The sequence below is a fragment of the Odocoileus virginianus genome, unplaced genomic scaffold (assembly GCF_023699985.2).
Source record: "Odocoileus virginianus isolate 20LAN1187 ecotype Illinois unplaced genomic scaffold, Ovbor_1.2 Unplaced_Scaffold_35, whole genome shotgun sequence".
NCBI lineage: Eukaryota > Metazoa > Chordata > Mammalia > Artiodactyla > Cervidae > Odocoileus > Odocoileus virginianus.
In genome coordinates, this window is record NW_027224297.1 from 286,791 (window position 1) to 314,641 (window position 27,851).

The 27,851-nt window shown below is 42.9% G+C and overlaps 1 protein-coding gene, 1 long non-coding RNA gene and 1 other non-coding gene across 3 annotated transcripts; 1 reads left to right on the forward strand and 2 right to left on the reverse strand.

The window, feature by feature from the left end:
- Positions 1-27,737, forward strand: LOC110151246 (serine/threonine-protein kinase DCLK1-like). The gene is made up of 3 exons (XM_020914571.2): positions 1-499; positions 6,004-6,399; positions 26,662-27,737. Exons 1-3 carry the CDS (start codon positions 16-18, stop codon positions 27,204-27,206), a joined length of 1,425 nt encoding a protein of 474 aa, XP_020770230.2. The 5' UTR covers positions 1-15; the 3' UTR covers positions 27,207-27,737.
- Positions 3,064-3,137, reverse strand: TRNAE-UUC (transfer RNA glutamic acid (anticodon UUC)). Its single transcript has one exon. It is a non-coding gene; the product is annotated as a tRNA-Glu (tRNA).
- On the reverse strand, positions 25,117-26,666 carry LOC139033693 (uncharacterized). The gene is made up of 2 exons (XR_011486190.1): positions 25,627-26,666; positions 25,117-25,295 (listed from the first exon to the last, which is right to left on the reverse strand). It is a non-coding gene; the product is annotated as an uncharacterized lncRNA (long non-coding RNA).
- Positions 27,738-27,851: the final 114 nt, after the last annotated feature.

A 27,851-nucleotide genomic window follows, 5' to 3' on the forward strand; every position in this document is an offset into this window, starting at 1 on the left:
ACCACCGACCGCCCCATGTCTCCAGACAACCACTCCCGGGGCCCGGGGAGGTCAGGGGGTTTGTCCAGCCAGTCGCACCGAGGTCGCCGAGGCAGGCTAGCGCGCGGGAGGCGGGGGCCCGGGGCGCAGACGTGGTGGGTGCGCCCGGCCTGGAGGGGCGGGGGCGCGGGGCGCGCACGCGGAGGAGGAGCAGGAGGAGCGGGGCGGGCGAGCGAGCCAGCCACAAGAAAAGGGAGCGAGCCCGCCGCCGCCGCCGCCGCCGCCCTCCTCCGGAGAGAGGCAGGAGTGAGGCTGTGCGAAGCGCCGCATTTCAATGAGGACCGGCCGAGGCGCATCCCTGCTCTAGCGGCTGCAGCCCAGACGCCCGCGCTCCTGCCGCCGCCGCCCAGCCCCGGCCCCGCAGCCCCGCGGCCCGGCCGCGCCCAGCCCGGCGAGGACAGCGCACGAGGCGGCCCGAGCGCGGCCACAAAGACCCCCGGCGGCGTCTCTCCGCGGACCGGTGCGTGGTTTGCCTTCACCCGGGGAAGGGAGCAGTGGGGAGGGCCGACCAGGGGTCCCGCCGGGGGCCGGGTCGAGCTCGCTCCTCCCGCAGCCGCGGGGCGCCGGGGAAGCGCGGGCGCGGAAGGCCGGTGGGCGCACCCTTGGCCGCCGCCGCCCAGCCCGCCGTTCCTCGAAAGGCGCTGCCCGGTCCTGCCCCGGCCGGGGGCGCTGTGTGCGGGCGGCCCCGGAGCCGCGGCACCTGCCTCTTTTGTCTGGTGCCACCGCCGCGCTGGAAACGGGGAGTCGGGCGAGCGGGGCGCCAAGGCTCCCGGCCGCCGCGTTGTTAGTGGAGAACCAGGGCGCAGGGGCCGGGCGAGGTGCTGATCATTGTCAGAACTGGCCGCGGAACGGGGACCAAGTCTGCGCCCAGAAGGAGTGGCCGGGCCAGGCCTCTTATTGTGTGTGCGCTCTCCCGTGGGCCCGGAGGGTGGAGGACGGGGGTCCGTGCATTTGGGGGGGCGGGGTGGAGGGCAAATGTAGCGAGTACATTTGCGGGATCTCAAGTTCCTTCGGGGACTGCGAGGCAGCCCCCTGTACAAATTAGTGCCCGCAGTGCTAAAAAGCCTGCGGAGAGGAAATGGCATTCTCCTCCTAGTGGGAGCGCACGCACAGCCCCGCATTGCCCACAAAAGGGGCGGCGGTGGAAAACCAGGTTTGCTCCGAATCGCTGCTGGATTGGGCGGGGAGATGCTTGTGGGAGATGGAGCAGATGAAAGGTCTCGTTCAGACCGGCTTCCCCTCTCCGCACCTGTGAACGTGTGTCCAGATTACGGAGCACACGCGTTCAGTGGCCACGCCGCAGGGTGTCCTGTGAATACGTTTTATGAATGTTCCTAAATATATCTCCTTTCCCCGGGAAAGTAGGACAGCGTTTTTTTAAGTATGAAATGTCGCATGAATGCGGGTCAGAGAGGATTCTGAGAGAGGTTATGTGTAGAACATTGTGAAAGGTAGGATCACATCCTGTGATACAGCTGTGTCCAGGGTGGTGCATGCACTCTGAAGATGTGTGTGCGCCTCGTATTGCATGCCTGTCCATTCCCGCACATTCTAGTTCTACTGGCAAAATGTGCCTTGGAATCTCTAGGTCCAGCATCTATATAGATTTTATATAAATCTATTTATAAACATTTATAAACACGGTAGTCTTAATACCAGATTATTTCTTAGTGTGTGTGTGTGTGTGTGTGTGTGTGTGTGTGTGTGTGAGTGAGTGAGTGAGTGTATGAGTATAATCTGTGAACAGGAACTCATGTGCTCATCTAGAGAAGGATGGACACAGAGGTTCTTCATGATGGTGAGAAATCCCACAGAGAACCACCTAAAACGCTATTTCTCAGTCTGGCAGTATTTATAGGAAAATCTCTTGATAAGAACCAGGCCGGGGTCTTCCCCACCCGGGCGTCTATGAGCTGCCTGGCTCAGGCCATGCAGTTACCTTCGTGGTGTCAGGACATACCTGTGCCCGGGCCCTTGGCCACCTATGGTCTGTGACCGTGGCCGTGCTCCATAGCTGTCTTCCACAGAAAGCAAGGGAGCCGTGGAAGTCTGGTGAATCTTCCCCAGGTGCTCTTGATTCAAATAAATGACTAATCCATTGGAATTCCTGAGCGAGGGAGAGAACATCTATTTTAATGCCACACATAATATCTGGAACACGAGGATGTGTAGTGTGGTTTTTGACATTCATTTAGTGGTTGCTGCAGCCTCCAGAATGATTTCACCTGGAGTGTGGTTTTTCTTTGTCACCAACATCATTGCCTACTTTGGAGCAGGCTCAGTGAAGGGAAGTAAAAGATCTTGGCCCTGTTGTGGTTGAACGCCTGATCCAGTTTGGGAAATATACAAATAAAACAAAATCAACTTTTCTGTTCTAAATCGATCTTTTTTGGGGGGTCTGGTGTGGGATTCTTGGTTCTAGAAGCCTTTCCCTCAAGGGGATTCCAACAATTGCTAAATCATTTGACCCTTGCCAATTACAAATCAACAAGAGCCCCTTGGAATTAGATTTGCACTCTAGCAATACAATTGTACCATCCTTTTCGCATGTCCTGTGTGTTGCAGTTTATTTGGATTTGAGAGGAAATGCCTAGGGTAGGAAGAATTATCACTGCCTTTAAAAATAAAATCTTCAACAGCCAATCCGGCCTTTATACTTCACGAAGTTTGAGGAACCTAGTGAATTGGCATGGCTGTTTGAGTACTGGCAGCGTCATCGCCCCAACACATACTCCCTTTTGGAAGACAAAGAACGCCTTTTAAAAACAAATAATAAGTGTAGGAGCAGTTATGATATCATGGGCAAAATATTTGTTCTGTTTACTCAGTTACTAGCTATCTGAAGGACTGAATCTCAACTGATAATTGTTTTGAACTTATCTAACTTCAGAATCAGTGACACCAATTCATACATATGGTAAATTTTTTTCCGGAAAATGCAAATTTGTTTTTATTTTAATAAAGTTAGTTTATTATTCTTATTGTTAATTTATTGGCCTTGCCTCACTGTATGTAGCATCTCAGTTCCTTGAGCAGGGATTGAACCCTCGCCCCCCTGCATTGAAAGTGCAGAGTCTTAACCACTGGACCACCAGGGAAGTCCCTGGAAAATGCCAGTTTAGGCTGTCCGGGGTATTAAGTGGCATGGGGTAGTTTTCATGTCTGGAGGAAAAACGTGCCCTGAGCTCCTCACTCCAGATTGAGTCCCACTGCACTGCTCTTCCCCCCACACCCCCTCAGGGTGCGCAGGTGGAGACATTGGAGGCCTGATGACCTGCCTCCTCTGTGCAGCGGAGTCTCTCTGGCAGTTTAAGTGGTCTGCCCAAGGGGAGCAGAGGCTTTCAAGAGCCTGCTTTACATGTGATGAGCAGCCACTGGCAGGGGGTCTCGGCCTCTAAAACACAGAGCTCGTGTCAGAAAGGAGGGGCCGGGGGTGCCAGCTTCAGGGTCAGCTGGAATAAATCCGGGGTCAAGTCCCAAGGCCCTCAGTTATGACTTCAGCACGTGGATACAACCCATACTCACCCTTGGTCACAATATATCCCCTCCCTCACTGGACTGTCATGAGGTCTAGAGGGCATTTTTAGCATGTTACACAGCAATTGATCGCCACCTAATAGTGTCAGGCACATCACAGACATCCGATAGATGTGAGCTTTTTCCACTCCATGCATTTCAGGAGAGCACAGTCTCTGGCAGTGCATGAAGCTTTTGAGCATGAATTTTTAGTTGCTCTGAGTGGATCAGAGGTCAGTTTATGGAGGGTGAAGGAAAGGCCAGGGAGGCTTGGCAGGGCTTTGGCATTTGGGTTGGTTTGGACTGACCTTCAGAACGGCAACATGGTCTTCATGGTGGGGTTTGGGGGGCACTGATAAAGTCCTAACTCTAGGAGGTGGTGGAGGACAGGGAAGCCTGGTGTGCTGTGGTCCATGGGGTCGCAAAGAGTCAGACACAGCTGAGCGATTGAACAACAACATAAAGTTCTTGCCCCCAGTTTTCAGTTCCCTTATATTCTGTTTCAGAGTGCCTGAAATTTTGTCATTAAGACTTCTTTCTTTGAATGCTGAGGTTTTCCCATCTTCTAGATTGTCCTATTAAAACACAGGTCACCTGTGAAGGGCAATAGCACGAGCCTTTGTCAGCTAACTCCTGAGCAAGGGTGAAATAATCCCATGGGCAGCCTGCCCACGACCCAGCTCCGTCCAAAGTCAAATGGAACCGTGGGGGCACAGGTGTGCCTTCCAGAAGGTCCTGACATGGAAATGGTGGAGGGTAGGAAGTGGGCACTCACCCGGATCCCCCCTTACTGGACAGGGGAGATTTTCTTCCTACTAGTTTTTTCTGTGACAGAGTCAGGAACAGAGAAGCAAATTTATTAATTAAAAATATTAATACTTATCACAGTCTAGACATTACCCCAAGTGTTTCACGTGTATTCACTTAAGCTGATATTAACTGTGAGGTAGGTACTATCGGGTTTCCCACGTGTGACGGAGGAAACCGGGGCTTAATGATGATGAACAAGTAGATTTCTCCCGGTTACATAGTTGGTCCTGGATCAAGTCTGGATCAGTGTGTTTAAACCTCCACACAAAGAGTCTTAGTGGAAAGAAGGGCCAAGTGCCCCAAAGAAGAAGTAACTTTGATCCCTTTTTGGTTTTATTTTGTTGTTGCTTTTCCTTTTCTTTTTCCTCTTCCATCCCTCCCTCCTTCCCTTTCTCCCCATCCCTTCCTTTTTTCCCCCCTTTTTAAAAATCCACCTTATCTGAAGCATTAAGTATAAGTAAATGAGTTACTGTGAGTCCACTTTTCAAGTAAATTTCAACTGACTACGTAGGAAATTCCCAGGTGGCACAGTGGTGAAGAATCTGCCTGTGATGCAGGAGACACGGGTTCAATCCCTGGGTCAGGAAGATCCCCTGGAGAAGGAAATGGCAACCCACTCCAGTATTCTTGCTTGGAAAATTCCATGGACAGAGGAGCCTGGCGGGCTACAGTCCATGGGGTCTCAAGAGTTGGACACGACTTAGCAACTAAACCACCATGTAGGAAAATCTCTTTTAAATTGGTAGAACCCATTGATTTTTTTTTGCTCTTGGTCTGGCCATGGAGACTACAAACACTGGATAAAATGTTTACAATCTGACTCAAAAAAATATATTTATTCATTCATTTATTTTTGGCTGTATCGGGTCCTAGCTGCAGTGTGGGGGATCTTCCTTGCGGCCCGCAGGCTTCTTTCTGGTGGCGCGTGGCACCTGGAGCCCATGGGCTCTGTAGTTGCTGTGTGTGAGCCTAGTTGCTCCCCAGTTTGTGGGATCTTAATTACCTGACCAGGGATCGAACCCGCATCCCCTGCATTGGAAGGTGGATTCACAACCACTGAACCACCAGGGAGATCCCTAAAATCTGACTGTTAAATGTTACCTGCCCTCTTTTGATTCCTGGCCCACCCCCACTGCTATATCTTTTATATTTAGCCCTGGACTGATGTGAAGGCTCATGTGCTACCTACCATCAGGATTAACCTGCAGGGATCCTTGGAGTCAGACAAACCTGGGTCAGAGTTCTTGGCGCAAGCATTTCTCAACTGTATTATTTGGAGAAATTTGGGAGAAATTTTTCTGTGCCTCAGTTTCTTTATCTGTTTATGGGGTTAATAATAAATAAACTTTTAAAGTTTTGTTGTGACTGTCAGAAATAAGAGCAGTTCAAAGCCGGACATGTTCTAGATGGTCAACGCATACCAGCCGTATTCTAAAAAAAACTGGGGTTGATTAGTAATCTGTTTCCATTGGTCTGCCTCTCCTGAATATTTGTCTTTTCTCTCCCAAGTTGATCACTCATATGAAACATATCATCTGTTTATAGCAGTGCTCCCATCAGCTGCTCTCAAGTTGAGCCTTCCATCTGGATGCTAAAATAACACCTGTGTGCGGCTGTTTGTGTTTCTGTGCCTCCCAGGTTCAGCTCTAGCCGCAGTCATGTCCTTCGGCAGAGACATGGAGCTGGAGCACTTCGACGAGCGGGACAAGGCCCAGAGGTACAGCCGAGGGTCGCGGGTGAACGGGCTGCCCAGCCCCACGCACAGCGCCCACTGCAGCTTCTACCGCACCCGCACGCTGCAGACCCTTAGCTCCGAGAAGGCGGCCAAGAAAGTGCGTTTCTATCGAAACGGAGATCGCTACTTCAAAGGGATTGTGTATGCCATCTCCCCGGACCGGTTCCGCTCTTTTGAGGCCCTCCTGGCTGATTTGACCCAAACTCTGTCGGATAACGTGAATTTGCCCCAGGGAGTGAGAACAATCTACACCATTGATGGACTCAAGAAGATTTCCAGCCTGGACCAACTGCTGGAAGGTGAGCACTGGGAGAGACCTCCCAAGAGACCCTGGAGGGCATGGCCTCGGTTCCCAGAAGTTCGTATTATTCTCAGCATTTCTTGCTTGAACTCCAAGAGCTAGCATCTAGTCTTGTGGGTGTGGTCCTTGTTTGTTACACATTTGGAAATTCATGTGACTTTACAGTAGTGTAAAACAAAACAAGACCTAGTAATATTAGATCAGGTAACTTATATAATGGACTGAAGGAAAAACTGTCTTAATTCTACAGCATTCTCTGTTTTTTCTCACACCCATTCTACATTAATTTTAAAAGTCCATTTTCTGTATCTTTATTCAGATGGTTCATATTCATTGCCAGCTGCAAAGTGAACTTTTGCTCCCACATGTCTGCCAGTATGTGAACTGGAAATAACTAATGATTCATGAAAATTTTGAGTTGAAAGGAATCTTAGATAGATACCAAAACTATTAATTTTGATCACTGGAGACTGAGGCCTGAAAATTCAAGTAACATATCTCTATGGTTCCATGATAAGATAGTGGTGATGTTGGATCAAAAAATTAGGCTTGTTGGCTATTCTTTCCAATATGATACATTTAAATTTTAAAATTATTCTGAAATTTGACTAGTTCTAAATTTAAAGGATTGCTGTCTTTCTATGGTATTTGAGGAATTAATCTGCTCGGTTTATTTTTAAAGTTTAACTGTGGTTAACAGTCATTATCTATTTTAGACATTTCATGTGGAAATAAGTCTTCCCAGGTGGCTCAGTGGTAAAGAACCCATCTGCCAATGCAGGAGACTCAAGTTCCATCCCTGGGTCAGGAAGATCCCCTGGAGGAGGGCGTGGCAACCCACTCCAGTATTCTTGCCTGAAAAATCCCATGGAGAGAGGAGCCTGGTGGGCTACAGTCCTAGTGTCACAGAGAGCTGGACTTGACTTAGTGACTGACCACTCACACAGTGAAAATAGGACTATCTGGGTCCACAGATGAGACCTGGTATCTTATGCAAGCAGAGTAGATTTCCTCCTCTGGAGTAGTCTTATTTCAGGACCCGACCCCATTTGAATGGCAGGAAGTCTCTGATCACCTTAGAAATCATAAGTGAAGCAAATAATTTGGAGAAAAATACTGGGATTAAATTCATGCTGAGAGGTAAACGATCCTCTTTGAGGAGTAGATTTTTCTAAGTTGAAGTCTCAAGGTCCTGATGAAGTAATAGCACAAAGGAACATGGAAAAGGACGTTGAGAAGGTGGGGAGAGCTTGATTTCACCCTGAATTTATCCCTACTCCAGGTATATTTGCCAGGCCCTGTGGTCTGTCTGGACCCTGGATGAATGCCATGCCCTGACCGCGCACAGGCAAGCACTCTGGTCCTCCTTTGAAATCAGAATTTGTATGTGATTCAAGGCTCAGGGCTTCCTCTGTCTTTCTCCCATTTCTCTTCCCTTGACCCCTTGGCAGGGGTGCCAGTCCACTCACAGTTTGACTGCAGTTGAGAGAAGCCTGGGTTCGGTGTGTTTATTTTGTGGGAATTCACTTCTCTTTTCGGTGACTCGTCACCCTGCCAAGATGCCTGTAGACTTGGCCTTTTTCCTTCTATTCAGATGCTGGAACTTCCAGTAAATTAAAGGGGAAGAATGAACATAAAACCTTTCTGTTATCAGCTTTGATTTTTGTGCCCTGTCCTTTTCATGACCTTGGAAAATGCAGGATAAATAATTCAGTGAGATATTCCAAGGGATCTGGATAAAGATCAAGTGCAAAGTCAGGTGTGTGCCCAGTCACCTATAATCGTCGCTTTAAGGACTGATGTTGTTGTAGGGAAGATATGCCAGAATCTCAGAGCACCTTCTCAGATATCCTGGGCTTGGCAGCCTCTGGTCTAGAGTCACTTGTGCAATATTTCCTGGGAGAGTGGTACCTCAGTCAGTTTATCATCAAGGATCGATCTATACTCAGAAGTAGCAAAGATATTCCCATGATTCCCATTGACCAGGGAGAGGGTATGAGAGGTGGGACATTACAGTACTTATAATCCAGGGGACCAGCAGAATCATGGCATGTTGCTACCATCTTCTTGGTCAGTTTTTTAGTACAAAAGAATACCTGCCCTAAGAGACTGCTGTCCTGAGTGGTGATAATAATGATCGCTCACAGATATGGGGCATGTGTGTGGCATATGTGAACATATTTCATTCTTACAATGATCCTAGGAGGTAGGTACTGTTAATCACCCTCATAGTAGATGAGAAAAATGAGGCACAGTGTGGTTAAGTGATCTGCCAGGGTCACGCAGCAAGAAAGAGTCGGGATTTGAACTCAAGAAGGCTGATGCCAGAGCTTGATCTCATAACTGCCACCAATATAAGATACCGAGTTGGGTATTCTTAGTGGCCTTTTAAAATTGAAGTACAGTTGATTTACAATATTGTGTTTGTTTCTGGTATACAGAAAACTGATTGTTACATATATATATGTGTGTGTGTGTGTACCTATGTATGTACATATATATATACACACACACATATGAAATATTCTTAGTGGCTCTTAAATGAAATATTATTTTATTGGCTTCTTGAAAACAAGTGTTTTTTAACCTCGACTTAATTTCAAGAGTAGCAGATACTGCTCCCAGAAACATTTTAATATTTTCATTTGCCTCCAAACACTTTTCTCCTCAATCAGTTTGAGTAACTGCAGATGGAATAATCTGATGTTAAAAATTCCTTTTTGGAAAAAAATATCTTTTTCTGATTAAATAAATGGTAACATCACTAAAGTAGGTAAGTTTGCTTATTGGCTGCCTTTAAAATTTTTTTCAGTTTAAATGCATTTTTTTCGTCTATAATACTGACAATTAGCATGCAGCTGCACTTAGTGTTGAAATAGCTGGAAGTTCATTTAGATTTGCCTCTGTCAATTACATTTTTGCTTAGTCTGATAAAATGCAAGCCGTTGCTTCATATTCACCACTAGGTTCCTAGCTCCCACTTTACATACTAATTTTATGTAAAAGTCAATGCATGTTGTTAGCTTCTCATTTTTCCTTCCAATATGATGATGTTTTAAATTAAATCCTTTTAGTGGGGCAGTGACAAGTATATTTGACTTGTAATTGTCTTTTGTAAGTTTGTTTGTTCTCACTTATCTCAGACTAGAAATTCTGACAATGACATATGTGAGTTTCTTTATTTATAATGGCTAATAGCCAGTTTCACTATTTTACTATTATTGTGCCTAAGTTTGGCTTAAAAAATGCCCAACTTTAGCCAGCCAGGATAAAGCTGGCTTTTAGGCTGCAGTATGATTATATGAGTCAGGGTGTGTGTGTGTGTGTGTGTGTGTGTGTGTGTGTGTGAGAGAGAGAGAGAGAAATTATATGAGTAAGGCGGTGTGTATTCATGAATGCATGATTGTGTATCTCTCTGTGCATGTATGTTTATGTATACACACATGACACACATACACTTCAGGGTAGACCATAGATAACACTCCCAATTGTTTGCTTTCAACATGGCCTTTTATATGTTTGAAAAAATCGTGATGCTCAGTAAGGAAAGTTGAACTGCAGGTCTATTTCTGCAAGTGATTCATCTTGAGACTTGGCCTCATTCTCCCGAGATTGCCTCTTTCTACCCAATTTTACACTGTTTATATTCCACTGTAGGTGTGAGGATGTTATAAGGATAAATGAAGGAGGAACATTTAAAACCTTTGAACTCTTAGGAGAAAGATGTAATATTATATACAACATGATATATAAATCCCAAGCACTGATTAATTGTTCTTTATCAGATGCTCAAGCATCAGGGTTGTGTGTTGAAGAATAGGTGTACCCCTCCCCCACACTTTTAAATAGACTTTGTTATTAGTGCAGTTTTAAGTTGGGGGCAAAACTGAGCAGAAAGTACAAAGTTTTCCCGTATCCTGGGGAACTCCCTGGTAGCTCAGCTGGTAAAGAATCTGCCTGGAATGCAGGAGACCCTGGTTCGATTCCTGGGTCGGGAAGATCCCCTGAAGAAGGGAAGGGCTACCCACTCCAGTATTCTGGCCTGGAGAATTGCATGGACTGTATAGTCTATGGGGTCGCAAAGAGTCAGACACAAATGGGCAGCTTTCCCTTCCCATATCCCCCTGCATCCACCCATGAACAGCCTTTCCCATTATCACCAGAGAGGTACGTTTGTTAGAGTTGATGAGCCTACATTGTCAGGTCATTATCACCCCAAGTCCATAGTTGACTCAGGCGCTCACTCTTGGTATTGTACATTCTGTGGGTTTGGACAAAGGTATAATCATGTATATCCATGACTGTGGTATCATACAGGATAGTTTCACTGCCCTAAAAGTCCTCTCTAACCTGCCTATTCATCCCTCCATGCCCCAGTCCCTGGTATCCACTGACCTTTTTACTGTCTCAGTAACATCCTTTAATATCTGTGTGAATGTCGGTCTGAAAGAGCCGGAGTTTCCTTTAAGCAGTAGGGTAGAAACATGCAAGTACGCTGTCTTCTGGATACGAGTAAGTTAATATGTCTGTGAGATCTGCATAGAAACAGTCCCTGGGTTCCTGGGCAACCAAGCTGTGACATGCTGTGACATGCCCCCCGCCCACCCTCCCATGGACACTGCTTGATTCCAGATCCACAGCCTAACGGCTTTTCCCAAGTCCGCATCAGAATTAACCTCTCAGGAATAAACCCATACTTCACCCCAAAGTCAGGGAATCTCTCCAGTCATGATTTCCAGGGCCCCCACCTCTCTTGGCAACTTTCCCCCTGACATGTTGTCATCATCTATCAGTACTTTTTCCCTCTAATTTACTACCTGACTATATGCCTCTCTCTGCTCTATTTAAAGATTTTTTAAATTTAAGTTTTGAAAAACTATAAAACATGCCTCTCTAAAACACTGCTGTGGCCAGTAGTTCACTAGTTTCTTGAATATCCATCCTCTCAGAGACACCAGTGTTTGTCAAGAATATACATATCATTTGCCTATAAGTTAATGTTCTTTGCTCACACATTGGCACTATGCTTTATACACTTAACAATGTACCATAACATGGGTGTAGAACCACTGCAGCCTTTTTCCTGACTTCAGAGTATGCCTTACACAATGTACTGTTTTTTAATTTAACCAGTCTTTTATCTATGGGCGTTTGGGTTATGTCCGATCCTTTGTTATTAGAACAGTTTTAACGGGAAAATTCTTGGATATTAAGTTTTCCACTCGTGTAGGGGAATATGCTCAGGATCAATTCCTGGAAGTAATATTGCTGGAGAGAGAAATGCAGGCATTAAATTTTTAAGAGTTATTGGAAAATTTCTCTTCATAGAAGTGGTACAAGTTTGTCCTCCCCATTAGTAATGTATGAGAGTGGCTGTTTTTCTGTGAGACCGTGTGTTACCAAATGTTTTGTCATTTGCCAATCTGTTAAGAAAAGCATGTACCCTCTTACAGTTTTAAATTTCTTCTTTCCTTATCTATTTTTTTCTCCATAGCTTTTGTCCATTTTTCTACCAGGTTGGGGGTCTTTTTTTTTTTTTTTGGACTTCTAGGATTTTTTAAGATATTAGCCCTTTGTGATACTAATTTCAAGTATGTTTTTTTCCAGATTGTCCTTTAGTGATTTTGTTTATCGTGGGTTTTTTTTTTTTGGCCAGATTTAACAAAATTATATAATCAAAATGGATCAGTCTTTTCATTTATGGCTTGAATTTCATGCTTCTTGTCCTCTGGACTCAGATTATAAAATTGTTGCTCTTCTTTTCTTCTAACATTTTTATGTTTTCATTAAAAATATTCTCATGGAAGTTGTACTAATATAATATTTGAAGAAAGGCTTCAGTTTTATTTTTTGCAGGATATCTGCCTCATTTTTAAGAGTTTTAATTTTTAAATTAATTTGGACTTAATAAGAGTGTCACAGAGATGGAAGGTTCCCACATGCCCTTGACCCAGCTTCCCACGAGGGACCATCTTGCACAGCCAAGGCACAATTATCAAAGTAAAAACTAATATGAGAACAATACTGGCAACTGAACTGTGGGCTTTATTTGACTTCCATCAATTTCTCCACCATTGGCCTTTTGTTGTTGTTGTTTCAGAATCACACATTGCATTCATCTTTATTATTTTTTGTTTTTTTTTTTGGTGAAAAATCTTTAAAACTTTTTTATTGGAATACAGTTGCTTTTCAGTGCTGTGTTAGTTTCTGCTGTGTGCAAAGTGAATCAGCTACATGTTTACATATATCCCCTCTTTTTTGAGTTTCCAAACTTTGCATTTAGCTATTCTGCCTCCTCCATCTCCTTCAAGCTCCAACAGTTCTTAAGTCTGTCTTTAATGACTTGACAGTTGGAAGAGTGCTGGTCAGTTATTTCATAAAGTGTCCCTCAACTTGGGTGTACCTGGTGTTTAGGTTCAAGTTACGCATTTGTGGCAAGGATGCCATAGAAGTGAAGCTGTGTCCTTGGGGCATCCTTGCAGGAGTGCCTGATGTTGCTGTGTCTTGTTGCTGGTGAGGTTAACCTGTTGGTTAAGGAGTGTCTGCCAGTTATCTTCACTCTAAAGTTCCTCTCTTCCCCTTTGTAATTAACAAATATTTTGAGGAGGAACTTTGTGGCTTTTTAAATAACTTTTGCCTCTGAATTTTGGTGTTTCTTGTTAGACTTTGCCTGTACCAGTGATTATTAAGGTGTTCAAAGACTGACTTTCTATTTTCCTCTTGACTTGCCTTACCTTTAAACACTTCCTTCACTCTCCTGTCTTTGGATCATCTACTGTGACATCATCAAATCCATCATTTTTACCACTCTTTTAAGGCCAGTTAGCCCCAGATCAGACCTTTCTTCATCACTTCAGTAACCTGCGTATATTCACCCTATTTGTGGTTGTTCTTTCGCTATGTCCTGTTGGATTCTCTGTGACCCCGTGGACTGGAGCACGCCATGCTTCCCTGTCCTTCACTGTCCCCCAGAGTTTGCTCAGACTCATGTCTGTTGAGTCAATGATGCCATCCAACCATCTCATCCTCTGTCACCTCCTTCTCCTGCCTTCAATCTTTCCCAGCATCAATGTCTTTTCCGGTGAGTCAGCTCTGCATCAGGTGGCCCTCTAATCCTGAGTCCTTTCATCCTGTCACATACAGATATAATCCCCTTCTTTAAGGTTATTCGGAATTGCACCTTCTTCTAGTCTCTGGATCCTGTTAAATGGTGTCACCATCTAACTCAGCATCACCCTTGACTTCTCCTTTCCTTCATCCCACAGATCTAAGCTGTCGTCATTTACTGTTCATCCTGCTTAAGACACCTCTTCAGCTTGCTTGTTCCTTTTTTACCAACATTATTATAGTTTTTGAGTTCTCAATACTGTTTTAAAGATGTTACCTTTTTTTTTTTTTTAAACTGAAGGAGTAACATTTTTATGCAGTGAGCATTATAGAAAGCTTTGGAAGATGCAAAAAAGTTTTTTAAAAAGTAAATAATAACTCCTCATATTCCTGCCACTGACTCCTGTCATCTCTTCCCTGTACTGTTAGGCTCCTAAGCTAAAAACATGCATCTTAGTTTTTCTTTTTCAGTTTGTTTTCTCTTTTCCAGTTTGTTTTCTCTTTTCTTTTTATAGCATCTGTATTTGCCCCTGCTTTCCGTTACTGTTACAACCTCTATTTTTTTCTTAGAGAATAATTGCTTTACAATGTTGTGTTAGTTTCTGCTGTAAAACAACATGAATCAGCTACACACACACACACACACACACACACATCCCCTCTCTCTTGAGCCTCCCTCCCACTCAGCAACGTGAATCAGCTACACACACACACACACGTTCCCTATGCTATACAGCCGCGTCCTACTAGCTGTCTCTTTGACACGTGGTCCTGTGCGTCTGTTAATCCTCATCCCCAGTTTGCCCCACCTTCCGCTTTCCCCTCTGTGTCCACATGTCCATTATCTGTGTCTGCGCCTCTATTCCTGCCCTGTGGGTAGGTTTATGGTACCATTTCCCTGGATTCCACATGCACGCGTTAATATGCAATACTTGTTTTTCTCTTCCTGACTGCCCTCACTCTGTATGAGTCTCTTAAGTCTATCCACACCTCTGCAAATGACCCAATTTTGTGCACTTTTATGGCTGAGAAATATTCCACTGTATGTATGTACTACATCTTCTTTATCCATCTTAGGTGAGGTCCTTTATTTCGGACATGTGTCCCACACCACAGGCTTCAAGCCAGTTTTCTTGCCTAGAAGCCAGGCTACAGGCAAAGCATTTTGTGTCGCACTTTGCTTTGCGTCCGCCGAGGATACAGCCCACGACCTTTATCGTGTTTCTCTCTGCGGTGCCTGCCCCTGCCCTTCCGTCTCTTCTGGCTTGTCTCCCGGGACCCACTGACCCTGGGCTCCGCTGCTCTCTTTCCCCGTGCAGCCCACCCCGGGCCTCCCCGCTCCCTGTGAGGATGGCTCTGGTGGGTGTCCTCCTGTGGGCGCATGGCTGTGCCAAGGTTAACCTGAGCAAGCTGCCTCACTCCTGGTGTGTCCGTCTGCCCTGGGAGAAGAGGTCTGTTCGTTCTTAGCTCATTGAGTCACGGTGAGGATTGCAGGTCGCATCGCATGGGTTTCAACAGGATCTGCTGATGGCAAACACTCAACCTGTTCTGCCATTAGCATCTCCCCGCTCGACCTCTCAGCCAACAGACACGCAAGTCTCTTACAGTCTGAACAATCCTTGGCTTTGTCCTGCTTACCTCTCAACCACGAGCTCTTCCTCCATGAGAAATATCTGCATTTGCTGTCTCTACTTCCAATCAAACCTCAGCCGCTTAGTTAGCATCATTACACTTATATCAGTGTTTCTGGACTTCAGGGAGCTTGTTGGAGTCCTCGGTGTTAACATGGTAGTGGCAGGAACGCAGTAAATATCACTGGAAGAAAGAGGAAAGGGAGGCCGAATGGATAAATAAATGAATGAGAGCAGCCTGGCATCACTGCCCAACTGAAGTGGCCGTCCCAAGGCCCATGTGGCTTCCTCCTGGCCCAGCCGGTGATCTGTTAGGAAGCTTCATTTTCTCTGCCGTTCCTGGGGCTTCGGATGCTGATTTCTGGGTCTCTCCCAGCCGCATCCTCACCACTCCTTGGTTTCCATGGCTCCAGGCACCTGATTTCTCTCAGTTCCCTTCAATGGCCCCTCCATCTCTGGGCACTCTCTCAGTACTGGCATTGCCCTGGACTTCACCCTGTCCAAGAGAGTGGGGTCTTTCTGGACATTTCCTTCAGTTCCCAAAACCGCAGCTACCCTATGCAGCCACTTCTCATACCCTGGATGTATATTTCTAACTTCTTGCTGGAAAATCTCCAACCAGTTGGCTCTTAGGAACTTCATGTTCGATTTGTGCACAGCCAAATTCATTTTATTCCTTACCGTCTAACCCAAACGTGTTTCCCTTCTCGTTTGACCTATTGTAATATATGGGGAGTTGGCCAAAATAGAAGTTTCAATGGCATCAATTCAGTGACTGTATTCCCATGTGGCTGGCATCCAGTCAATTGCCAGTTCTTCAATCCAATCAGTTGGTTCTGTCTGGTGAGTACTCCTCACAGCAGCCGTTCCTCTTTGTTCCTAATGGGGATGTGTAAAGTTTAGCTGTCCAGCCTCTCGCCTGGGCTTTTAGAATAGCCTTCTAAAAGGCATCTTGATTTCTGTCTTCCCATGTCCTACCTGCAGCCCTGCCTTCACACTACAGCCAGCGTGGTCTTTCTAAAACCTGGGTCTCCGGCCTTCCCTGGAGGTCCAGTGGTTAGGACTTGGCCTTCCAGCCCAGGGGTGCAGGTTCTATCCCTGATAGAACATAAACAACAGAAGCAATATTGTAACAAATTCAGTAAAGACTTTAAAATAGAACCTGGATTCTGATCATGCATAAGAACTTTGGTGCTGTAGCCTACTGCAGTCTTAGCCTAACTTGTTTGTCCCTGGAACGATTTTTATATTATTTTTTGAAAAAGACATGTTAATATCCAACGGATGATCCCCTTTATTGTACTGTTCAGTAGAGCATATTATTATTTTATTTTTATCTGAAGTGCTGTCCTCTTTTCTGCTAATGAGAATCTTACACCCACTTCCAGGGCCAGCATGAATTCCATTTTTTCTTCATTGATCACTCAGTGGGAAGTGGGAAATGATTTCTTTCTCCTCTGAATTAGAGTTGCCTGGACCACTTCTTTACCAATTATCACTTACTGTCTTGTGGTGGAATCTTTTCATATATACATCTTGCTCGCAAAGCTCTTTGAACATAAGGTTATGACTTAAAATTCTGTTCGGGTATTATGCCCATCATTGAGAATTTAGGAGGTTGCTTAAAATTTTTTGATGTCATGGTTAATGCTCCTTGTATTTGTTGCAGTGTTGTTATTTGTTGCTCTGTTATTTACTCAGGAAAAATTTTTAGCAATGAGAATATTTTCATGGTTCCAAATACAGTTTGCCATGTTGCTTTCCAAAAGGGTTGATATCAATTTATAGTGTCTCTAGTGGCATTTTCTATATTTTGTTTTTATCCTTTGTCATATATTTTAGTACCTTGTATTTTGTAAATTATAAAAGGCTTTGCATAGCATATTAACCCACTGTTGTATTATAGGTCATCAGTCTGTTTTCCCCTTTTTAGCTTCTCTAGTTTTCAGCTGTATCAGTTTTAAATTAAAAAATGGGTCCCTTAACTTTTCCTTTATGTTATTTTTTTGCTACTTTATATTTGAGAAGTTGACATTTTCCATAGACCTGATATACACATTCACATTTTATTTTCAGTAAGCTTATTTTTATGTACTATCATATTATGAAAGACTTGCATGGAAGAATGATCTGTAAGTGCCTTTGGGAATCTTTTTTTCTTGCCTTTGATAGCACTGTCAAAATCATCTTCTTAAACCTGCACCTTCCAGGTAGATTATGAAATGTTTTTGTGTACATCTGAGATAGGTTTATAAAATATAATGTCCAGAAGGCACTTTATGATATTTTATTTCATACATTATGCATTTCATGTAATTTAACTCAGTTCGACTTCAGAGATTTCAATATACAGTTGAATCTGTCCCAGATTTTACTGTAACTCACAATAGTGAATTTTAATTTCCAGAGTTTTCAATAAGGAAGTTTTTACTCTGGAAAAATGGCATGTATTACACAAAGCCCTCACTTAAGATACTTTTGAATATGCCACATTAGAGCTTAAAGGAATCCTAAAGGAGGTGGCAAGCAGCTTCAATAATGTGAAAAATGGAGATTAGGTCATTTTCAGACTGAGGTCAAGTGATGTCATAGTTGGAATTTACAAGTCTCAACCCTGAGCCAGTGAAAAACTTCTACCAGTGAGGAAAAACAGGGCAAACATCTAGTATCTCCTAATATGGACTCTTATAAAGACCTTCCTAGCTGACTTCATAGGCCTGGTTACCCATATTACTGTAAGTTGTCCATAGTGACTTTGAGAATTTCTCTTATGTGCAAATTCTTTAATCTTATAATGGGAGCCAGTGGCCAAGTAGCATTAACTCTGGAGATTTTTTACTAATAAATTTTGTTAGAGAAAATTTATTTCCATTCTTTAAAGAATAACAAAATATAATAATTTTTAAAATGCATGTGTGGTTTTTTTTTGAAAACAAACAAGGACTCTTTGGTACCTTTACGATAATCTAATATGCTTACACAGAAATTATTCTGTTTTCCAAAGTCCCAAAATACTTAAGACTTTCAGGGAAAAGTTACTATGTTCTGATATTTTAGGAGATATTAGTCAGATCCAAACATAATTTAATGCTTCATTTCCTTACCTTTTTTTTGTTTAACTGTCATTTTCTTTCTTTCTTTGCTTAACAGAAAATATTTGTCTTTTGGGCCTTTAAAAATACCATATCTGTTCAGATGGATGCTGCTTCTGCAGTTCCCTTATGTCTATCACCAGGCACTGAGGAGAGTTCTCTGTGCTATGTAGTAGGTCCTTGTTGGTTGTCCGTTTTATATATAGTAATGTGTGTATGTTAATGTTCACTCTTGCACCTCCTTTTAACCACTTCTAATCACCTTGATTCATGGACCCAATGTTCCAGGTTCCTATGCGATAATGCTCTTTACAGCCTTGGACTTTACTTCCATCACCAGTCACATCCACACCTGGGCATTGCTTTTGCTTTGGCTTTGTCTCTTCATTCTTTCTGGAGTTATTTTTCCACTCTTCTCCAGTAGTGTACTGGGCACCTACCAACCTGGGAGTTCATCTTTCAGTGTCCTATCTTTTTGCCTTTTCAATATACTGTTCATGGGGTTCTCAAGGCAAGAATACTGAAGTGGTTTGCCATTCCCTTCTCCAGTGGACCACATTTTGTCAGAACTCTCCACCATGACCCGTCTGTCTTGGGTGGCCCTACACAGCATGGCTCATAGTTTCATTGAGTTAGACAAGGCTGTGGTCCATGTGATCAGTTTGATTAGTTTTCTGTGATTGTGGTTTTCATTCTGTTCCCTCTGATGAATAAGGATAAGAGGCTTATGGAAGCTTCCTGATGGGAGAGGCTGACTGAGGGGAAAACTGGGTCTGATGGATGGGGCTATGCTCAGTAGATCTTTAATCCAATTTTCTGTTGACGGGCGGGGCTGTGGTACCTCCCTGTTGTCTGACCTCAGACCAAACTATGGTGGAGGTAATGAAGACAATGGCGACTTCCTTCAAAAGGGCCCGTGAGGGCACTGCTACACTCAGTGCCCCCGACCCTGTAGCAGGCCACTGCCAACCCATGCCTCCACTGGAGACTCCTGGACACTCACAGGCAAGTCTGGGTCAGTCTCTTGTGGGGTCACTGCTCTTGTATCTACTACTGTGGGCAAGAGTCTCTTAGAAGAAATGGAGTGGCCCTCATAGTCAACAAAAGAGTCCAAAATGCAATACTTGGGTGCAGTCTCAAAAATGACAGAATGATCTCTGTTCATTTCCAAGGCAAACCATTCAGTATCATGATAATCCAGGTCTGTGCCCCAACAAGTAATGCCAAAGAAGCTGACTTTGAATGGTTCTATGATGACCTACAAGACCTTCTAGAACTAACACCAAAAAAAGATATCCTTTTCATCATAGGGGACTGGAATGCAAAAGTAGGAAGTCAAGAAATACCTAGAGTAACAGGCAAGTTTGGCCTTGGAGTACAGAATGAAGCAGGGCAAAGGCTCATAGAGTTTTGCCAAGAGAACACACTGGTCATAGCAAACACACTCTTCCAACAACACAAGAGAAGACTCTACACATGGACATCACCAGATGGTCAACACCGAAATCAGATTGATTATATTATTTGTAGCCAAAGATGGAGAAGTCTATAGAGTCAGCAAAAACAAGACTGGGAGCTGACTGCGGCTGAGATCATAAACTCCTTATTGCCAAATTCATACTTATATTGAAGAAAGTAGGGAAAACCACTAGACCATTCAGGTATGACCTGAATCAAATCCCTTATGATTATACAGTGGGAGTAACAAATAGATTCAAGGGATTATATGTGATAGACAGTGCCTGAAGAACTACGGACAGAGGTTCATGACATTGTACAGGAGGCAGTGATCAAGATCATCCCCAAGAAAAAGAAATGCAAAAAGGCCAAATGGTTTCCTGAGGAGGCCTTACTAATAGCTGAGAAAAGAGAAGCGAAAGGCAAAGGAGAAAAGGAAAGATATACCCATCTGAATGCAGAGTTCCAAAGAATAGTAAGGAGAGATAAGAAAGTCTTCCTCAGTGATCAGTGCAAAGAAATAGAGGAAAACAACAGAATGGGAAAGACTAGAGATCTCTTCAAGAAAATTAAGAGATACCAAGGGAACATTTCATGCAAAGATGGGCACAATAAAGGACAGAAATGAAAAAAAAAAAAAAAGGACAGAAATGGTATGGACCTAACAGAAGTAAAAGATATTAAGAAGAGGTGGCAAGAATATACAGAAGAGCTATACAAAAAAGATCTTCATGACCCAGATAACCACAATGGTATGATCGCTTTCTTAGAGCTAGACATCCTGGAATGCAAAGTCAAGTGGGCCTTAGGAAGCATCACTATGAACAAAGCTAGTGGAGGTGATGGAATTCCAGCTGAGCTATTTCAAATCCTAAAAGATGATGCTGTGAAAGTGCTGCACTCAATATGCCAGCAAATTTGGAAAACTCAGCAGTGGCCACAGGACTGAAAAAGGTCAGTTTTCATTCCAATCCCAAAGAAAGGCAATGCCAGAGAATGTTCAAACTATTGCACAGTTGCACTCATTTCACACGCTAGGAAAGTAATGCTCAAAATTCTCCAAGTCCAGCTTCAACAGTACGTGAACTGTGAACTTCCAGATGTTCAAGCTGGATTTGGAAAAGGCAGATGAACCAGAGATTAAATTGCCAACATCACAAAAAAAACAGAATTCCAGAAAAACATATACTTCTGCTTTATTGATTATCAAAGCCTTTGACTGTGTGGATCACAACAAACTGTGGAAAATTCTTAAAGAGATGGGAATACCAGACCACCTGACCTGCCTCCTGAGAAATCTGTATGCAGGTCAAGAAGCAACAGTTAGAACCAGACATGGAACAGCAGACTGGTTCCAAATTGGGAAGGAAGTACGTGAAAGCTGTATATTGTCACCCTGCTTATTTAACTTCTATGCAGAGTACATCATGCAGAATGCCAGGCTGGATGAAGCACAAGCTGGAATCAAAAAAGATTGCTGGGAGAAATATCAGTAACCTCAGATATGCAGATAGTACCACCCTTATAGCAGAAAGCAAACAGGAACTAAAAAGCCTCTTGATGAAATGAAAGAGGAGAGTGAAAAAGCTGGCTTAAAACTCAACATTCAAAAAACAAAGATCATGGAATCTGGTCCCATCACTTCATGACAAATAGATGGGCAAAAGTGGAAACAGTGAGAGACTTTATTTTTGGGGGCTCCAATATCACTGCAGATAGTAACTGCACCATGAAATTAAAAGACACTTGCTCCTTGGAAGAAAAGCTATGACAACCTAGAGAGCATATTAAAAAGCAGAGACATTACTTTGCCAACAAAGATCTGTCTAGTCAAAGCTATGGTTTTTCCAGTAGTCATGTATGAATGTGAGAGTTGTACTATAAAGAAAACTGAGGGCCAAAGAATTGATGCTTTTGAACTGTGGTGTTGGAGGAGACTCTTGAGAGTCCCTTGGACTGCAAGGAAGTCAAACCAGTCAATCCTAAAGGAAATCAGTCCTGAATATTCATTGGAAGGACTAATGCTGAAAGCTGAAGCTCCAGTACTTTGGCCACCTGATGCGAAGAACTGACTCATTGGAAAAGACCCTGATGCTGGGAAAGATTGAAGGTGGGAGGAGAAGGGGACGACAGAGGATGAGATGGTTCTGTAGCATCACTGACTTGATGGACGTGAGTTTGAGCAAGGTCCAGGAGTTGGTGACGGACAGGGATGCCTGGCGTGCTACAGTCCATGTGGTCGCAAAGAGTCAGACACAACTGAACGACTGAACTGAATGTATGTGTTTGTTATTCCCAAACTCCTAATTTATCCTTCCTTCTTTCTTTCTCCCTTGATAATAACAAGTTTCTTTTTGATATTTGTGCTTCTGTTTCTGTTTTGTATTTAACTTCATTTGTGTAATTTAAAAAAATTTTTTTTTTTAGATTTCATATATAAGTGGTATCATATGATATTTGTCTTTTTCTCTCTGGAGCTTTCCTGGTGACTTACCTACCTGTAGTGCAGGAGACCCAGGTTTGATCCCTGGGTCAGAAAGATTCCCTGGAGAAGGAAATGGCTACCCACTCCAATTTTCTTCCTGGAAAATTCCTTGGCCAGAGGAGCCTGGCAGGATACAGTCTATGGGGCCACAAAGAGTTGGTCGTGACTGAGCAACTAACATTTTGTCTCTCTGGCTTACTTAGTATGATAATCTCTAGGTCCATTCATGTTGCTGCAAATGGCATTATTTCATTCTTTTTTATGGCTGAGTAGTATCCCATTGTGTAAATATACCACTTTTTTTTTATTCATTCATTTGTTGATGGACATTTAGTTTGCTTCCTTGTCTTGGCTGTTGTAAATGGTGCTGCCATGAACGTTGAGGTGTATGTATCCCATTCCTGGGATATAGTCAGAGAAAACCATAATTCAAAAAGATACATACACCCCAATATCTTGCTATTTTTGAATGGCCTTTAACACACATACTTTATGTTAGTCTTAAACTAAAGCTGTTGATGATTCACTAATCAAGAAATATAATCTCTCTCTTGACTCTATTCCCAGTTAAGGAAGAGATTAAACCCTGTCTATCCAAAGCCATTTAATCAAATCAAGACTGTTTTACCTATTCAGAACAGTTGCATTTGTTAATTTCCCATTATCAATGATATTAATACATTAATTAATACATTAAGTAAAAAGCTTTTTTTTTTTCTTTTTACAAAATCAGAAGGCACAATCAAACTTAATTTAACTGCATTGTGACAGAGACTACGTCTTCTATTGGGGAGAAGTTTGGAGTTATGATTAAAATAAAAGGAGTCAAAATGTGAGTCAAGTAGATTTAATGTAAATATATTTGTATAATTTAATAGAAGTTTATTAATATACAGAAAACCGTCTTGGCGTTTCCTGAATTCCTGAATCATGAAATAGGTTCTAAATGACATCGCTGGGTAGTGTGTGACTTTGGGTTTGGTGCTCACTCCTTTCTCTCCCTTTAGCTGTCACTTTCTTCTTTCATCTTTGTTTGAGTCTCACACGCTTTCCCAAGATTTTGTTCCAGTCTTTGATGAGCCAGAGAAGCCCCAGAGTGACAGAGCTGGTTAAGCACAGGTTTCCTCTCCCTGTTGTTGCTTGACCCACGCCCGTGTTACCTTCTTTAAAAATTCTTTTTTTTTTACAATGTTGTGTTGGTTTCCTCCATAAAACAGCACAAGGCAGCCATAATTTTACATACTTCCTCTCCTTCCTAGCCTCCCTCCTCTTCCCCATTCTGTCCCTCTCGGTCATCACAGACTGGGCTCCCTGTGCTACACAACAGTGTCTCACCAGCTGTCCATCTTGCACCCGAGAGTGTGTTTGTTGATGCTACTTTCTCCATTCATCCCACTCTCTCCCTCCCCGACTGTGTCCACAAATCCATTCTCTACATCTGCATCTGCCTTCCTTCAGCATTACCTTCTCAAAGGTGCCATGCTTTCAGAAATTTTTGAAGTGTTTTGTTTAAGAAGATATATTAAAAAAAAAAGTATTTTCTCTTTCAACATGTCCATTCCATACTATTATGTGAATACTTTAAAATTCCTCCCTTTTAACATTATTTTTTTTTCCTAAAGTTAAAAATTATCCTTTGTTGAAATGTAAACCATTCCATATTTTTGTTTCGATTTTTTGTTTTTGTAATTTGACTGTGCTGTGTGGTATGTGTCTTAGTTCCCCTGGTGGGGATCAAACCTGCAGCCTCTGTATTGGAATAGTGGAGTCCTAACCACTGGAGCCACCAAAGGAAGCCCCGTTTTGTTTTGATTTTAGTTATTAGCTTAATACGTAAACTTACAAATAATCGGATAATTTCATATCTCCAATTAGCACAGAATTCCGGCAAAGACTGATTTTGTAAGCTAAGGCCTGTGTGCCTTGTTGGGGTACCCTTGGGGCATCGTTACATTGAGATGGCTCCCAAGTTGTGTCTACTGGTGACCATAGCAACAATATAATACCTGCTTCCGGCACAGTCAGTGTAAGGCAGCCTCGGGTGATTCTCACTTGTGTAGCAATCTTGGTTTGAGGTCGCTTTGACCTTTCCTATCTAACTTGATTGTCACTAAAACCTGGTGAGATGAAAGTGGCCACTAGCATAGCCTTCATCTGCCTGGTGGACAGGTTCCCGCTGAGAAGACTAGGGGACAGACATGCCCCAGTCACATGCTGAGAGGCCAGGTCCCCAGCCTAGAGTTCCAGTTCCCTCCCCACCATTACACTCACAGTGTCTCTCCACCAGGCGTGCAGAAGCAGTGCTCCAGTTGCAGCCTCCATGGAGGTGGTGTTGATATCCACGTCATTGTTGTTTTAGTTGCTAAGTTGTATGTGACTCTGTGCACCAGTGAACTGTAGTCAGCCAGGTTCCTCTGTCCATGAGATTTCCCAGGTGACAATACTGGACTGGTTTGCGGTCTACTTCTCCATGATATCCACATAGATTTTGAGAAAGCATAGTTGGAGCCAGTAATAATCTGCTCAGTGACTAGAAACGTGGTTTACTAAATTTGTACTATTTGTACCACTACTAGTGAGACATAATGCATAAACACACATTGGAGTATGTTTTAAAAACATTGGCAAAGTAAATGTTTGATAACATGCGTAATTGTGCTTTTCTATTTTTGGAACCCTGGTTCAGTTATTTTTATGTGAATACCTATTCCATAGCCTTGGATGCTTGCACTGTTAATTTAAAAATAGGACAAGGATTTAGATAAAAGTAAATGGGCTGTGTAGGATTAGTCCTAGCTTACTTTACCTGCAATTAGGAAGGCTTTTTAGCATTTTTACATATTCCCAGTTACAAAGACTTACCCAGAAAAAAGGCCATTATGAAGTCTTTAATTTCAAAATGCTTTGACCTAAGTTTATGAAAATATATGTAGAATTAGTCATTTTATAATTCGTCATTGCTTGGTATGTGTATTACCTTTTTATGTGATACATATCTATTTAATAGTCTGAGTGTTCCCAGTTCTTTTATTCATTAAACAAACATTGGGTACCCCAAGGCGCCGGGCACTGGTCTGTCCTGTGTGCTGGGCATATATCAGCGAACAAGCAGTAGAAGACCCTGCCAAAAAAAAAAAAAAAAAAGCAACAGTCTGAGTATCTTCATTAAATGAGTCTCTGTTAATGAATCATTTTTAATAAAAATTCAACTTTATACATTTATTTTTTCAGCTTTGTTGGGTTATGATTGACAAAATTGTAAGATATATATAGTGTACTTTATGACAGTTTTACACGTGTGTGTGTGTGTGTGTGTGTATATGAAGGATTCCTCCTATCTAATTGACACATTTGTCACCTCAAATATTTTTCTTAGTGTGAACTTTGAAGTTTTATTCTCTTATTGAATTTTGATTATACTCTACAGTGTTGGGGCTTCCCTGGTAGCTCACCTGGTAAAGAATCCACCTGCAATGCAGGAGATCCTGGTTCGATTCCTGGGTCGGGAAGATCCGCTGGAGAAGGGGTTGGCTACCCACTCCAGTGTTCTTGGGCTTCCCTGGTGCCTTGGCTGGTAAAGAATCCGCCTGCAATGCAGGAGACCTGGGTTCGATCCCCGGGCTGGGAAAATCCCTTGGAGAAGGGAACAGCTACCCACTCCAGTATTCTGGCCTGAAGAATTCTATGGACTTTATAGTCCATGGGTTTGCAAGGTGTTATCAAGTGCAGTCATCATGCTGTACATTAGATCCTCAGATCTTTTTCATCTTATATAGTTATTTTAAGGTCAGTTTATAAAGCTTGTACGTTGACCACCCTCAAAATGTTTTATCTGTAAACAAGTATGATATTGTGTGTGGATCACTGTGCATGGCTCTGTGAAGATGGAAGAAAAGGAATGGAGGTAGGAAAAAAAAAAAAGTACTCTAAAACAAACAAACAAAAACAAACAAACAAAAAAAGGAATGGAGGTATTCTGCTTGTTATTGGAATTTTGCATAAGTTTACAAAATGTTAAGCAAACACTCCAATCAAACTTATAAATTACACAGCTATTTTTAGAAGCTGTTTTCTGATTCATTTTCTGTTTTTAAGTTATCTCAGGTGGAAAATGTAGGTGCCTCTGATTTTGAACTTTTCTCCTAATATAAGTATACCTAAATCCCCCCAAATACTTTCTATCTTGAATTCAATTTCATGTGTCTCCAAGGGCTGTTCAATATTGATATTTCTGTCACCAAACTGAAGATGAAGAAAGGGAGAAAAGATCATTTTCCCCCCCTTGAATACCAATCTGTTGCTGAGGGAGCTAGATTAGAAGTCAGAAATCCTTCTTTTTCATTAATTATTAATCACGCTCCCATTGTTTAAAAAGTCACAACTCATGCTTGCTTCCAAGTATCAAGAGAAAAGGAAAATTCAGAGATTGAGACAAAGGGAATGAGTTTAGCTGAGTGTATATTTCAATATGTCCCTCTCCTCCTTAGGAGAGAGTTATGTGTGTGGCTCAATTGAACCCTTAAAGAAGCTGGAATACACCAAGAATGTGAACCCCAACTGGTCGGTGAACGTCAAGACCACCTCAGCTTCGCGGGCGGTGTCCTCTCTGGCCACTGCCAAAGGGAGCCCTTCGGAGGTGCGGGAGAATAAGGATTTCATTCGGCCCAAGCTGGTCACCATCATCAGAAGTGGGGTGAAGCCACGGAAAGCCGTCCGGATTCTCCTCAACAAGAAGACCGCTCACTCCTTTGAGCAGGTTCTTACCGACATCACTGACGCCATCAAGCTGGACTCGGGAGTCGTGAAACGTCTCTACACCCTGGATGGGAAGCAGGTAGGTGGGGGGGGGGGGCGACCGTGGTATGGCCTTGACTTTATGGGCAAGAACCAGGGAGTTGAGGGGTTTGTGTGGCATCGAATGGGGACTCGAGATGTACGTTCTACAGATGTTGATGGACTTGAGTCATTCAGTCAGCAGATACATAGCTGTTGTCCTCCAACCAGTTCAAGGATAGAGTTAACACAGGATTAACCTTAGTAATGAAGTACAAATATAGACCCCTGAAGCTTAAATGATTAATCAGAGATTTCTACTTTTCCTGTTATTAATTGCCTAACATAGTGCTGCTTTTTCAGCCATCTGTGTTCAGTTCGGTTGTATAGTCATGTCATGTAGAGGTGAACTCTGACCAGTAGAGAAAAACCCAAGTCCTTTCTTTGACCTCAATGATATTTCATAGTTTTATGTCTCAGTAATGTTCATAAGCAAGATTTATTTACAGTTTATAATTCTGAGTACATATCTAAGAAATGAAATATTTCCATCTGGATGGCTCTAAGAGGCATATTTCTAGAATACTATCCATCTTTTATTGAAAACATACTTTCAGGATTCAAATGAAAGAGGGGTTTCTTTACCTGTGGAATGTACATTGGTCGATTTGGGTGAGTGGACATGTTAATGTGCATTGCTGAGATAAACTTAAAGGAAGTCTTGTGTGGACTTTTGCAAAGATTTGACAGAACTGTGATGGTGAGCTGAATAAAGAGCACTGACATATGACATATGTACAGAGAAATTTGTTGCCCGTTCAAAGTTTACCAATGTCTTTTTGTTTCAGATTACAATTTTCAGTACACTGTCTTTACTTGAAACTTAGTTTTTAATCATGGATCT

What these genes read in the sequence shown, in the direction of transcription:
- LOC110151246 (XM_020914571.2), top strand. Translation starts at nt 16, where the DNA reads ATGTCTCCAGACAACCACTCCCGGGGCCCGGGGAGGTCAGGGGGTTTG. An exon ending in CGGCGTCTCTCCGCGGACCG is followed by an intron (nt 500 to 6,003) that starts GTGCGTGGTTTG and finishes TGTGCCTCCCAG; the next exon opens with GTTCAGCTCTAGCCGCAGTC. An exon ending in CCTGGACCAACTGCTGGAAG is followed by an intron (nt 6,400 to 26,661) that starts GTGAGCACTGGG and finishes TCTCCTCCTTAG; the next exon opens with GAGAGAGTTATGTGTGTGGC.